Here is a 16203-nt window from a genome sequence, read left to right as displayed (position 1 = left end):
TCCCCATAAGTCCCTCAGATCACTTACATGCCATCACACCATTCCAAATTGTTAATCCCTTTAACACAACAATATATATATATATAGTGCCCCAAGTTCTACTCCTCTGCTGCTTCCCATTGATCTGTATGACCCCCCAGTGACATTATATACATATAATACCCCAGTTCTGCCTCAGCCACACTGAGATTACACTGCCCCATGCATGTCATTGTCTCTGCTTGCCCCATTGTGTGTACAGACATTACACTGTGCCCACTTACACACTGCCCACACTGAGTAATGTACTTATACCACTCCTGTAGCCCAGCTCCAATCACTAAGCCACAAGAAGAAAAACCCAGGTACGGTATTAACAACAAAAGGAGGTTTGAGAAACGACCAAGGTGCAAAAACATTTAGGAATCATTGCAGCCAAGCGGGACACCACTGTTTACATTTACTTTGACTACAGTATATCTTCATTCACATAGTTCCACCAGGCTATGCCAATAACGGGACACTGCCCATCATTTGGATTGAACTGTGCATGCATGAAAAAGTGACATTCTGTGCCAAATTGTTTAAGAACTGACAACCACCTTAATTATCTTAAGAGATTCATTAGGCTTGATTCATATGAACGCAAATTAAATAGCGCCGGGAGGGCGCTCCAGGAGCTATTCAATTCTGTGCGCTGTTAGGACGGAGAATGCCCGTTCTCCCACCCCTCACGCCTTAAACAGGGCGTTTAGTCGTGAGAATGGCCATTCTCCGACTAAACTGTCCAGTGCGATGCTGTTTTCGCGGCGCTAAGGGAAGAAAACAGCATCGTGCCTGTACTTTTGTCGGATTTCTGCTCGGTGCGAGAAGTAATCCTTAACAGGGCGCTGAATTGTATAGCTCCAGGAGCTCACTCACGACACTATTTAATTTGCGTCCAATTGAATCGAGCCCATTAATAGTTATCCACAGCAGGTGCCATTATCTGATCATTAGACAGATTACCACACGATTGATGTAATTTGCTATTTTAATATTATGCTTTATACATTTAGGGGCCTATGTATCGAGGTGATTTTACAAAGAATTATGCAGGAACTGCAGTTTCTGCATAATTTTATGTATTGTTCCTATGTACTAATGTCACAATACAGATTTCACAGAAATCTCTGGCAGAGTGCTAATTAGCACTGCAGATCGCAGTACCCATTATTATCAATGGGGACTATGAACTGAATCGTATGTAATAAACTCCAAAAAGCGAAGCTTTTTGGAGTTTAGCCACAGTAGTTTACATGATCTTCAGATGTAAACTAATGTAAGCCTATGGAGGATCCAGCTGCAGGAGAGAGATCTTTTAATCTCTCCCCTGCAGCTCCCAACTGGCTCCGGAAGCTGACTGTGTGCGTGCACAGTGTCAGCTTCCCCCAGAGGAGTCTCTCACTTCTGTGAAAGATTTCTACTAAACGCCGGGAATATAACTTGCTGGGACAGCGGTTACCGCAACCTCTGTCCCTGCGAGTTCCCCTTTGTACATAGCTGGGATATTTTCATTAAAGACAAAAATATACCCAGCAATATGGATACATACATGCCTAACCCTAAGCCTCCCCTCCCGGGATCCCCTAACCTAACACCCCCCCCCCCCCCCCGGTGGCTGTCCGATGGGTAAGCCGGGTGTCATGCTCCCTGCCGGGATTAGACATTCGGGGAGCCGGCGGTCGGGATTACGTCCAACGGCTTCGGGACTGCTACCCGTAGCAAACATAGGTTGTGCATTCTATGGATAAAATACAGAAAATAAAACATTTGTTAACTAGGCCGCCTTAACTTAATACTGCAGAAAAGAATGGGAAAAACTATTCAACTGCTTAAACATCAGAGGCACAAATATTTACCTAATAATTTTATAAGAAAAAAAAAAAAAAAAAGAAATATCTGAAAATGTAACTTGTCACAGCATACAGAATTTCACAATAAGCTGCCCATAGAATTGTAGACATGAGGGTGAGCTGGGAGGTCACATGACGAGGAAGACATGTGATACAGCTGATCACATGATGTTAGAAAGCTTTCACAATGAATTCCAGTGTAACTAAGCTTCATACATTACCAGCTATGCCCTACATGCTATAACTAAGCATACATTACCCGCTATACCCTACATGCTATAACTAAGCATACATTACCAGCTATACCCTACATGCTATAACTAAGCATACATTACCAGCTATACCCTACATGCTATAACTAAGCATACATTACCAGCTATACCCTACATGCTAAAACTAAGCATACATTACCAGCTATACCCTACATGCTAAAACTAAGGATACATTACCAGCTATACCCTACATGCTATAACTAAGCATACATTACCAGCTATACCCTACATGCTATAACTAAGCATACATTACCAGCTATACCCTACATGCTATAACTAAGCATACATTACCAGCTATACCCTACATGCTATAACTAAGCATACATTACCAGCTATACCCTACATGCTATAACTAAGCATACATTACCAGCTATACCCTACATGCTATAACTAAGCATACATTACCAGCTATACCCTACATGCTATAACTAAGCATACATTACCAGCTATACCCTACATGCTATAACTAAGCATACATTACCAGCTATACCCTACATGCTATAACTAAGCATACATTACCAGCTATACCCTACATGCTATAACTAAGCATACATTACCAGCTATACCCTACATGCTATAACTAAGCATACATTACCAGCTATACCCTACATGCTATAACTAAGCATACATTACCAGCTATACCCTACATGCTATAACTAAGCATACATTACCAGCTATACCCTACATGCTATAACTAAGCATACATTACCAGCTATACCCTACATGCTATAACTAAGCATACATTACCAGCTATACCCTACACGCTATCCATTTGCCGACTTTCTGCACGATGCGACCAAAACCAGGAGGTTTTAGTCGGATCATACAGAAAGTCTGCAAGTGGATAGCCGGCAAGGACCAGCGATGCGCGTGCACGCTGGGTCCTTGCCGACCCCGACTATCGAACATGCTGGTCAACCTGAGAACGATCGTCAGGTTCCACATGTTAATAGATAGGGAGGTTGGGCTCCTGCACTGAAGACGTTCAGTGAACGTCTTTCAGTGCGGTGCCCGCACCTCAACGCTGGACATTCAGACTTTCATGTTGTTAAATGGATAGGCCCCTTATGCATACATTACCAGCTATACCCTACATGCTATAACTAAGGATAGATTACCAGCTATACATTGCTACACACTACTACATGCTATGCCCAAGGATATATTCCCAACTACATGCTATACCTAAGGATACATTCCCAGCTGTACACTGAATGTTACAACTAATATACAGTTAGACAAATGAAACATGTAGCATTGTATTTACCCTCTATAAACTTACACCGCTCATGTGTATACTACTCAGAGTCATAAAACGGTGGAGCATGAAACACAACTTAGTATAAACATAAAAGTGATACTGTGTGTTGTGATACTAAACAGTGTAAAACACATCTACCAAGCAAGAGACTGGGGAATTCAGGATTGCGTAACAAAAATATTCAACCTTATTATGGAGATAACAATAGGTGCAGGCCATTTACTGCACAGCATTAGCCTGCTCCCAACGTGCACAAATTAAGATTCAGCCCCCCTCTTCCACTCCCGGAGACTACACAATACAATAGCCACATACACCCCTAGTTACATACACATAGCATACATTAAACAGATAGGAGATACATAGCCAGAGTTGCCCCTGACCAATTTGGTGCCATAAACAAGATTTTAGCCAGAGAACCTTGAACAATTCGGGGGCGGCAGCTATGCTTGCTGAGCACCCCCTGGAGCAATGGCGCCCTAAGAAATTGACTATATGGCCTATGCCAAGGGTTGAGTTTATTTCCCCTTCAGCTAAGGACTCAGACGTGACGTCTGTGAGGGCAGAAATGCGGTTCCATGCCCTGACAGCGCTATTATTTTGTCTCAACTGTAGTATCTGGCCGCCAATAGTAGAAACTTGCTTCGGCCGCCACACTTCGGGCATGGTGGCTCGCTTCGCTCGCCACAGGTTGCTATGTCCATTTGGATAGTAACGGATGACGTCAAGGTCCGTTTGGTAACGGGCATCGAGCGGCAACCCTATGCCAAGGGCCAGCCAGCTCTGTACACAGCAGATCTAAATAGATATTGCATGCATAGAGTGGATATTAGACTGTGCAAAACATATATATATATATATATATATATATACATACACACATATATAGACAGACCGATCTAGATAGATGCTGGGCACTGCATCTGGTGTTATATTCCCTGTCAGTCCTTATAGCAGGTTACCCTGCTGTTCCACCCCCTGTAGTGCCTGCTCCCACTCTCCCTGCACCTCTGCTAGGGGAGCACCGGAGCTGAGCCCACGTTACACCTCCCGGTGACACTTACTGAGCCTGGGCTGGGACAAGTAATCCCTGCTGACGGCCTGGACGTGCTCCCTGGCTGCGGGGTTCCCCGGGCCGCCCCTGTCCCCGGTGTCCGCTCCGCGCATCACTCGCACCGCCATCTTCTTTGCAGCTCCGGCTGTGTGACAGATGAGTCGCTGGGACAGGGCAGGACACGCCTACTTATAAACTCCGTGACGTCAGCACGCCCGCTAGTACCCGGATCAGAGTGGCCGCGTGAGCTTGGAATAACCGGACTGTGACTGGTCCGGGCACAGCCCCAGCTGGCGGAGTGAGGCTGGGACGTAGTGTGTCTATGCAAGACAGCTTCCGGTGGCTTCATGCTGGAGGAGTAGTAAGATGGCGCACTTCCGGTGGCTGCTTAGGCTGTTGTCCTTGGTGCTGAACATGTGCCCTCACTCCCTGGTGCTGAACATGTGCCCTCACTCCCTAGTGCTGACACACATCTAGTGTGTCATCTAGTAGATGACATCTAGTAGAAATTAATATTGTTGAGAGAACATGGTGTTGTGAATTATCAGTAATTAATTAAGGAGGATAAACTGAGAAGAATTGTACCCACTCTCTCCCAGCCCTGACTGTAGGACAAGGAGAGATGCTTATCATGGAAAAATTGGGAAATACATCTGTTAGAACCTCTACATCCCTTACAGATGCTGAGTTCTTTATTGTCTATAGTAGACGATATGGGCATGGCCTCCTACATTGATTGCAGAGGTCTAAATTAGAATACGATTAAAAATAAATATATAACTTCTGATTTCACATTTGTTTGATCATACCAAACCGGCTAGTGTCATTTCTAAGACTGATCTGAGGTGCATATAATGTAATTCGCATCAATGAAGATGATGAATGGAAAACTGACTTTAAACCTATAATGGCCATTATGAATAGTTAGGCTTTTCGGATGACATAATGCTTCAGCAGTATTTTTTGTACTGTTATTACTGAGATTTTAGGGATTTTCTGGGGGTTAGTCATATACCTTGATGATATTCTTGTTTTTACAGAAGTCCAAGAAAGACCAGACGTTTGCTAAACTGGAGAAATGTGAGTTTGCAGTAAAAGATTATTCTTTTCATGGGTATAGTATTTCCCAGACTGGCTTTACCATGGACCATCCAAAGCTACAAGCAATCATGGATTGGGCCCTTCCTACCAATTTTAAAACGACTGAAATATTTTTATGTTTTGCTCATTACTAGAGGCATTTTTAAATGCATTTCTAGTAGTGTAGCTCCTATTAGTGAGTTTTCTAGGAGAGGAGCTGATCTCGCAGAATGGTCACCTAAGGCCTAGTCCACCTTCAGTTCCTTCAAAACAGCCTTCAGTACAGCCCCTGTTCTTCAGCATCCTGACATAAAGTTACTTTTCACTGTTGAGGTATGTGAATCAGACATTGGGGCTTTGAGCCCTTCTTCCAACCGAATAGTTGTAAGAATAATAAATTACATTCTTGTACTGTCTCTTCAATAATCTTTTCTCCAGCAGAGAATACTTTTGTTGCCGGAATCAAAAACTTTTGTGTAATAAATGGGCCTCTGAAGAGTGCAGACACTGGTTCAAGTTTTTTTTTTAAATCTTATTGTGATCTGACCATAACAGTCTGCAATATACGTATACTTAGAAGGTTGAATTCTAGGCAGGCAGTTTGGGTTCTTTTCTTTTTCGAGAGTTGACTTCATAATTACATACAGACCAGGGTCTAGGAACACCGAACTGATGCTAAAGAACACGGTTCAGTCCATGAAATAATAATTCCAATTGTTCCTCGTTCCCAGATTCGGCCCACTCTAACTAGGGATCTTTCTGGTCAGATTCTACGAGCTCAAAGGACAGGCTCCTAAACGTCCCTGGTAGAGTAATAATGCCTCATTACTTAAAGGCATAAACTGACAGGTAAAATAAAAAAATTAAGTGCAGCTACTGCAGTTACAATGATCCAACAATAATTTTGGTGTTCTTAGAAAAAAAATGAGTGTGGAAGTACTACTATGATGATGATGATGAAATAATAGTAGTAATAATAATTGGTGATTTGTACAAATTTCACACATTGACTACAACACAATGAGGTGTAAAGTGTCAGGAGGTCGCTTATCAGCAGATACACTTTTTTAAATTGAGTACATTTTTATTGGTTTATAGAAATACATTAACAGATACACAAGAATGAAGCTGAGAATCGGTCTGTAAATATAGAAAATACTTCGGTCTGTAAATATAGAAAATACTTCAGCAATGAGTTTGACAGCTGTGCGATGGTCAGTCCAGCAAAACAACAGGACTGGTTCTTCAATAAAGTAAAAACTGTGACTCAGACCTTCTTTTTATTTCAATAGACATCCCTCAGGCAGTGTTGTCTGAGGCTCATGAAAGTCAACTCCTGGGTCAACCTAGTATTTTCAAGGCTATTACATTATTGCCCTGAGTGCTATGTTGGCCCTATTTTATATATAATACTATGAAGTTTCTCACTGTTTCTGAGGACAATGTAAGGAATAAAAACTCTAGGTTATTCCCTTGATACCTTTACCAATAACCATAGGCCATGGACACATATATCCATGGACTGTATTGTAGAACTTAATACCATTGGGTAGTGCTACAACAATTTTGCAAAAAAATCAAATTTTGTGCTTCTCACTGAATTACATTCTACTAAAACTCTGGCTTCACTTTTTCTAAAACATATTGGGGTAAATGTAAAAGAGTGCAAATTACATTTAGATCGAAAGCGGAAATGATTTAAATGATCTCTGCTTTAAAATTAAATCTACAGGCTTAATTGCCGAGCTAATGCCGGTTCACAGAAATATATTCATAGTCAGACTACATAGCATTTAGAGAATAGTGTTTTAGATGGAGGTACCTAGGTTATTTCCAGATTTTGGAGTGTGCTTTATTTAAATGTAGACATTAATCTATCATTCTCTTGCACGTGTCATCCACAGGCCTCTTGTCAAACCGGATGAACCAATCAGATTTAGAACAGTACTTGAGTTGTTATATTTTTGATTCACAGAATGATTGGGTGAAATTTTTGCCATGGACGGAGTTTGCTCGCAATAAATCCTCTCATATTTCTTCTAGTGGTAGACTTATAGTTCACCTCTCTACCGTATTAATGGACTGTTTCCTCATTCTCTATGCTATTGTCTGATGTTCACGAGGCTATATGAAAAAAAGATTATGTTATCTTTGGCACTCTCTGTTGCTCAATTTAATGTTTTTGCTGATTGCCATTGTAGGCATATTTAGTTTAAGATTGGTGAAATAAACCAAAAATATCAGGTTGCGGCAACTCTTGGGAAAATTAGGATTTAGGTACATAGGAACTTAAAAGATTATTTAGAAGATACATTTTACTTGCCTACTTTTTAACTCCTCTCTGTGAGAAGCCTGGAGGAGATGCAGCTGGGCACTGAGGGATGCAGCCAGGTGCTTTTTGTCATTGAGCCCTGTGATCCTCATAGAATTGTCTCATATTGGCCCCGTACTCCCCCCTCCCCCCCCCCACACACACTCAGATGCAAAATTCCCTAGGAAGGAATGGGGAGATCCTCATTCTCTTCCGTGGGTCCGAGGGACTACATGAAAAATCGTGAGTCTCCCGCATGTTATGTGAGGATAGGTAAATATGAGATAAATCAAGTTTACTTTCGGTTAGGTTTTTGGTATCCATGGGGATTCACATGACTTTTGATGTTGCTTTGTTAAAACGTCTTTGTACTGATGCCTCCAGGACTACAGGTCTAACACCAAACGAGTGCCGCCAGTGTGCACCTTTCGCTCTAAGGAAAAAGGGGCCATTAAAGGTGACTAGCTGGGTGATATGGGTTCACTCCAGGAATTTAATGTATGGAATCACACACAGAGATACTATTATTAAATAAACTTTTATTGAAAGAAAATCTTCTCAAACCCCTGCTTACCAATTTATTAAAACAAAATTAACATCTTTTTTTCAAAAGGTTGACAATGACAATGTCGACATTCATAATGTCAACACCACAATGTCGACAATTATGATGTTGACATTGTTAAAATATTGATAGGCAACGTGTCATCGTCAGATAGTTAGGGTTAGTGTAGGCTGTGGCCATTAAGGTTTGGGATAGGCTGCGGGGGGGAGGAAGGGTTGGAGTTAGGGATAGAGGAGGAATACTCACCCGTACATTGAAGGACTAACCCGGAAGTCACAGTCACTTGATCACCGAGACCTGGAAGACGCTGCTGAAGCTGCTGCAGCCATCGAGAGCAGGTAAGTCACTGCTGGGCCACCAAGGACGATATGTCAACATTCTAACATGTTGAAATTTCATCACTGTCTACAGATGATGAATGTTGACATGTTTGTCCGCATATCATATCCAACCACCTGGGGGAACCTGCCTCCACTTTGTGGGGTACCTGGGAGGGCAACCTGCTGCTTGGAGTTGCGCGCTGCACCCAGCTTTCGTCATCCTCTTCTGTAATGTCACAAAGTCTTATAGCACATATGGGAGGAGCGGTGAGGGGCAGTCATGGGAGCCACTGACCCCCTGTGTACCAACCCTGCTGCCGTGCATGATTTCGGATGGCTCCTATCTGTATTTTCTCTTGGCTTCTCCACATATCTCTGTCTACACTGAGTTTCACGTAGATAAAGTTCTGTGAGGATGTATTGACGGAACTATGGGCCACAGCGTTGGACGTATGCCGTGTTTCCAGGTGCACCTTCTGCAAAAAGTGTAGGCTGATGTGCACTGATGATGATGATTATAAGCAACTGAACATATACGGTATAGGGGACATGTGCACCACAGAATGTATACAACTCTGCCTTTAATGAATGTGCTGTAAGCTGCGGCATCCAATCAGAACCTAGCTGTCATTATTATGGTGCAATTTAGGAAATTAAGGAAATGTCAGATTAGTTGCTACAGGTTACAGCAAACCTGTTCATATTACAACATTTTTTTAATATAATTTCTTTTAACTGTAATTTATTTGCTTCGTATGAACAATTGCAAAACAGACATTAGATACAGGGTTGGGCAATAAGCGGGCCTTCATCTGGTGTTGAACTACAAATCCCAGCATGCCTTGCAACAATTTTAGCATGGCCAAATAGCAAAACTGTGGCATGGCATGCTGAGATGTGTAGTTCTACTACAGCTGGGGGGGTCGCTTATTGCCCAACCCTACAAGAGTCTAGTGCAGTTTGGTGAGTTGATATAAATACCTCCAGCCCTAAGGAAATGACAGCAGGCGTATTGTGCGTGCCTGGACTGTTTATTTTTTTTTAAATAAATATATTTTATTAGGTAAATCACATTGAGTTAAAGTGACCAGAACAGGTAAAAATTGCATTTAAAGAAACAGCATAAATATTAAATCTCAGATCCATCTAAATATAAACACATTAGTGATCAGATTTTACAAAACACAAATAGTAAAGGAGGATAGCTCCCTGATAGAGACCGGAGTAGTATTCCTGCCTGGACAGATTATAGATTAAGCACTGCACACCATTACATAGATTGTACAAGATAATCAGGATTACAGCATTAAGGGGGTCATTCAGACCCACTCGCAAGCGGCAGCACGCTCGCAAGTGGGTCGATGGTCCCCACTGCGCATGCGCACGACGGCGGGAGCTCCGTCGTGCGCATGCGCGAGACCCGGACTGCGACAGCCAAGCTGGTCTCGCACCAAAGGGGGCGTGCTGTCGATGGTGACTGATAGCACGCCCCCTTTGGTGGGCGTGCCGGGGGCGTGGCGGCCAGATGGAGGCGTTCCCATGGGAACGCCTACCGTCTGAAGCCGGCCCCACTGACATCACTAGTGATGTCAGTGGGAGTGATTTTGGCTCTGATAGAGCCAAAATCACTCCAGGGCTTGTGGCTGGGAAACCCGACCGCAGGGTTTCCCTCGCAAGTCCGATGGTCGCGATGGTCAAGACCATCGCGACCATTATTATTGTTATTATTATCCTTTATTTATATGGCGCCACAAGTGTTCCGCAGCGCCTTACATAGTACATAGAACTAATAGGTGAACAAGAAACAAGTAACTTACAGTACATTACAGTGCAGGACAAGGACACAACTTATATACATTGCTGAAATAGTGATTAAAGCACTCACAATAAGCTGCCGGGAGTTGGCAGTCACGTGTTAGGTGCCCTATGGGGAGTAGAGAGTAGAAGAAAATGTAAAGAGAAGCACATGAGGGAAGAGGTCCCTGCTCGTAAGAACTTACATTCTAAGGGGAGGGGCAGACAGACAGGCGTGACACAGAAGGGGAAGATAGGAAGGAAAGAGCATGAGGTGGGTTAGGATGAGTGCTGGAAGGCCTTGATGAAGTAGTGGGTCTTGAGAGCCCGTTTGAAGATTTGTAGAGAGGTGGAGAGTCTGATGGGGAGAGCATTCCAAAGGTAGGGAGCAGCACGGGCAAAATCTCGGATGCGGGAGTGGGAGGAAGTAATCAGTTGGCAAGAGAGGCGGCATGCATAAGTTGAGCGAAGTGGGCGGGCGGGAGTGTGAAGGGAGAGAAGGTCAGAAATGTATGCGGGAGAGGATTTGGTGAGGGCTTTGTAGGCGAATGTAAGAACCTTAAAGTGGCATCTGAAGGGGAAGGGGAGCCAGTGTAGGGCTTGAAGGAGAGGGGAAGCAGATGTAGAACGTCTGGAGAGGAAGATGAGCCGAGCAGCAGCATTGAGAACAGATTGTAGTGGAGAGAGGTGAGAGACTGGGAGGCCAGCTAGGAGAAGGTTACAGTAGTCCAATCTGGATATGACCAGTGAGTGGATGAGGGTTTTAGTGGCATCCTGGGTGAGGAAGGGTCTAATCCTGGAGATATTTTTTAGGTGAAAACGGCAGGACTGCGAGAGGTGCTGAATGTGCGGTTTAAAGGAGAGGGAGGAGTCTAGGATAACTCCAAGACAGCGCACTTTGGGGCTAGAGGAAATAGTTGTGCCATCAATAGATAATGAAATTGTGGAAAGTGATGTAGTGGAAGAGGGTGGGAAGATGATCAGCTCAGTCTTAGACATGTTAAGTTTAAGAAAGCGCTGGGACATCCATGAAGAGACAGCAGAGAGACAGTTGGAGATACGGGTAAGGAGCTCAGGGGTGGAAAGGTAAATTTGAGTATCATCTGCATACAGATGATATTGGAGGTCAAAGGAGTTAATGAGTTCACCTAAAGAGGATGTATATAGGGAGAAAAGGAGAGTCCAAGAACAGAACCATCTTTTTGGACGCTCGTATATGCTGTGGGTGGTCACCCACAGCTATACGAGCGTCCAGAAGGACGCTCCATTTTAATGGAGGAGGGCCCTGATTCAGAGCGAGCGCTCTGGTCAGAGCGAGCGGCTCTGAATCAGGGCCTAAGTACTTTATAATGATTTTGAGAAGAAAGTGACCACAAAGTCAGTGTATAACAGGGGCTGGCTGGTAACTTTTAGCCTGGGTGCAAATGCATGCAAACGGCCTAAGCATTTCTACATGTGCAGAGCAACAGCACAATGGGCGTAAATCAAGTGCACACAAGTACAAAATAGGCAGAGTCGTACGTAGATAACGCTCAGTGAGGATGCGCTGACGGAACTACAAGCCACAGAGATGGTCGTAAGCGTAAATACACTGTGTTTCCAGGTGCATAGGTTGTTGGGCAATGATGAGGATGATTAGTAACATCCGAACATATGGTATAAATTACAGGGGTGTAGTATAAAAGATCAACAGTGTATAGATAGACAGCTAATAGGTCGACACCAGATGGTCGACAGGCAATAGGTAGTCAGGGTCTTAAGGTCGACATGGTCGACAGTTAAAAGGTCGTCATGGACTAAGTTTGACAGTGTCAAATGGTTGACAGGTTCAAAAGATCGACACACAAAAGGTTGATTTTTTTGGTAAGAATGCTGGCTGGGGATCATTCTCTGCCTGCTTCCTGGCTGTGGGCTCAAATGCTTAAAAGTGTACTGACCCTGGGGGCAGATGCCTCCCTACCCACTTGCCCAGCCCACCCCGGTGTATTGTATAATAAGCATCTACTTCCCAAGCTTGGCAAAGAATCGGACGCTAGTTGTCATTTATTTGGTACAATTTAGGAAATGAAGCAATGTCCAATTCTTTGTTATCTGGGTATGCTGGGTGGTCACAGCACTCCATGGTCATAAATTGTAGGTAATTCTGAAATGTGGGTGGCAACACTGCCATGTTACTGTCTATTTATCAATTAGTGGTTATAGTATATGTCATTGTACCCAAAGCCATTCCACTTGCTATACTTTTTTCTCTGTGAATTGAAATTAGGAGCAGGGTGCTGTGAACATCCCAGGTACATAGTTTCATTATGCTTTTTTGGTATTGCAATTTTCTGATTATTATAATTCGGTGTAATGTGTTGATGTTTTTGCATGACAGCTCCCTTTACAGTAACCTGTCATACAAACAAGAACAGAAAAAGCTGAGGAAGTAAATTATGGAAGTCTGCGAAGAAGATGGTGACATTTATGTAGACTCAACGGATGACGATGAACCAGATAAAGTCTCACATGATGAAGCTACCCATGTGAGGGAAAACCAGCAGTCTGATGGATCTGAAAATAATCTAGATCAGCGGTCGCCAACCCATCACTTGCTGCCACAATCTGGGTAGCTCGCCTTATGGCGATGGCGGTAGCACGACAGGGTAGCTGCCTTATGGCGCTAACCTCATGCCGCGCAAGCTGCGCATATAATGTGCTTGTCACGTGGCGCACTGCATGACAGACCCTGCCAGCAGGCTCGCCGCTGACGACGTTAAGCGCTGACCGGGCACTGTTTGATGGGAGTGTGGGACCAGGCCATCCACTGTCCTACCAGTATAATACATCCAGCAGCACCCTGCTCCCCACTAACAGCTCTCAACAGGCATCAGAGGTACAGATTAGGCACTTTGAAAAGGGGGTGTGGGACCAGACCATCCACTGTCCCACCAGCATAATCTATCCAGCAGCACCCTGCCCACCCTTACAGCTTTCAACAGGCATCAGAGGTACTTTACAGATCGGCCACTTTGAAAGGGGTTGTGGGACTTGTTCAAACACTGTGTTCTGCCTGCACAAACCATCCAGCAGCACCCTGTTCCCCACTGACCACTCTCCATGAGCATCACAGTAGAGATCGGGCACTTTGAAGGGGGTGTGGGATCAAGCTTAGTAAATAGTACCCTTTATCACTGTGTTAATGTGGCTCTTCAAGACGTCTCATTTTTCTCAAGTAGCTCACGCCCCAGTTAAGGTTGGAGACCACTGATCTACATTATGGTGAAGAAGGCCATGGAAGTGAAGGCGACAGGTCTGGTGGCTCAAATGATCTTGATACTGGTGGAGAGGACCATGAAAGGAGTGAAGGTGAACAATCTGATAGCTCAGACAATGAGCAATGGTCTGACACATCAGTCCAAGGCTTCATGATAGGTAAAAACAAGAAAACAATGTGGAATAAAACTTCGGGTCCTAAATCGTCAAGACAGGAAGACAAAACATTGGGCCTGATTCAGTACAGATCGCAACTGCGGCTGCGATTATGCACGCAGTCTCACTGCGATGATACGCTAATCCATTGCGATTGGTATGCCATCGCAGCCTAACATAAGGACGCCCACCTTACCTTACACACATCCGTAATGCTTAGCGAGACTGCAAAACCATCTGTAACATCGAGTACAATTGGAGCCTCACGCACACTTGCACAAGGTCTGACCTTACTCAGAAATTGCTAACCTCATCGCAAGCAGTGAAATCGGTAGAAATATGACAGTAGATAATTGGTTCAGTAGCATTACAGAGGAGATTTTGCAAAACAAGCTATACCTGGTTGGGACTTTACATAAAAAACATGCCTCAGTTGCCTCAACGATTGATGTGAAAAGAAGAGAAGTGAAAAGTACAATTTTTGCTTACAATAACCAAATCATGGCTTTGTTGTACGTGCCAAAAAAAAGGTTAGGAACGTGTTACTCTTCTCCACTATGCGTCGTGGCTCTGATTATAATGATCCGACTACTGGTGATGACGAAAAGCCAAATATCACATTTTACAATACAACTAAAGGCAAAGTTGATACGTTTGACGAGATGTGCGCAACTTATTCCGTTGCAAGAAGGACCAAGCGTTGGCCACTGACTATATTTTTCAGAATTTTGGACATTGCAGGTGTCAATGCTCAAGTTATCTTCTTGGCAAAATAATCATGATACAAAAGTGAATTGTAGAAAATTTCTGAGGGGATTGGGACTAGAACATTTGACACCTTAAGTGAGGAAAAGCGCTTCAATGACAAATATTCCCAGATTGCTGAAGGAGAGGGCAACCAAGTATGCCAAAATTTCAGAGACGGACAGACAGCCTCCCCCAAGACCTCCAATTCCTCGTCCAGCTCTCTCTTTTGGACAATGTGTAATTTGACAAAAAAAAAAATAGATTTTTTTTTTTTTGCAAATGTGAATAATTCATGTGTATGTCTCACATAAAACAGCTTTGTGACTCTTGTTTGCAAAATGAGGAAGGAAGTAGCTCAACTGAAGAGGTGTGATTGTAATAGTGCCATTTACTTGATGTATTTGTGCCAAATATTTGATGTTTTTGTGCTATATATTTGATGTTCTTATGTCATTTGGTTGATTTTTTTTACTATTTTATTGTTTTATAAATGTTATTTTCAGTTTCAAACTTTATTTTCAATTTTCTATTTATGTTGAGTGATTTATAATTTCAAAAATGTTGTAATTTCTTAGACTTTAGTATTTCACAAAATTTAATATTATAAGATTTTGTTTTCTTGTTGGTAAAGGTCTAGTGAATCTGTAGATTATGTACAGTTAATCTATTTTCAGACGTATCACGTGCAACTATTTGTTTTTTGGGGGGTGTTGTGAGCACCCCACCTATGTACTTACATGATTTTTACTAGAGATGTGCGGCTTGGTTCTCCAGGAATCCGAATCCACCCAAATTTCGTGAATCCTGAGGAGTTCCGGGTAAATCTGGGTCGCAGTTCTGATCTTTTTGTGGTTCGGAATTCGGATTTTAAATCCGAATTTCGGGTTTTGGATTGCATAAATGACATGATCTTAGCTGATTTTTAAGATTTTATCTATTTTTTATTTAAAAAAATCCGATCTAAAACCAAAACCAAAACACTTGAAGGTGGTTTGCAAAATCAAATCCAGATCACAAACCTTGAAGGAGATACAGTTCCAAAACCAAAACCAAAACAAGGGGGTCGGCGCACATCCCTAATTTTTACCCACCTACCCAGTTTTATGGGTTACAGCAAACTTGTGCATAGTACATTATTTATTATATAAGTTCCTATGTGTGTTATTTATTTGATTCATATGAACAACTGGAAAACAGAGACTTGAGAGTCTACTGTAGTTTGGCGAGATGATATAGATATCTCCAAAGTAAAAACTAAGCAAATGAGATTGCTCACAGAATGCATATTGTGCATTCCTAGACTGTTTATAACTTAAACTACTTTCTAACCATAACATAGATTAAACAAGATAATCAGGTATTTCCTTTTCAGCCTCATCAGCTCTGTGTATGTAAACACTATTTTAGATGGTATTCTGGTGGAAACTTGCAGCTCCTAACTCGTCCTTGATTTTGTCTGATGGACCACTCCAGAAGGCGACTACAAGAGACTCAATATTCCAACGTAACTCCAA

General features: G+C 42.9%; 1 protein-coding gene across 1 annotated transcript in view; it reads right to left on the bottom strand.

Annotated features, from left to right (window-relative positions):
• The window catches only part of ATP6V1B2 (ATPase H+ transporting V1 subunit B2), a 46271-nt gene extending 41545 nt beyond the window's left edge, over window positions 1-4726 (bottom strand). The window contains exon 1 of the mRNA XM_088443393.1: window positions 4472-4726. Within this exon, the coding sequence (XP_088299519.1) occupies window positions 4472-4589 (118 nt within the window). The 5' untranslated portion in view covers window positions 4590-4726. The remainder of the gene's footprint in view (window positions 1-4471) is intronic.
• Window positions 4727-16203: the final 11477 nt, after the last annotated feature.

The sequence above is a fragment of the Taudactylus pleione genome, unplaced genomic scaffold, assembly GCF_031769625.1.
Source record: "Taudactylus pleione unplaced genomic scaffold, aTauple2 ptg000329l, whole genome shotgun sequence".
In the NCBI taxonomy this organism is placed as follows: domain Eukaryota; kingdom Metazoa; phylum Chordata; class Amphibia; order Anura; family Myobatrachidae; genus Taudactylus; species Taudactylus pleione.
Note: the sequence above shows the minus strand (reverse complement) of the source record. Positions and strands in the feature narration are given on the sequence as shown.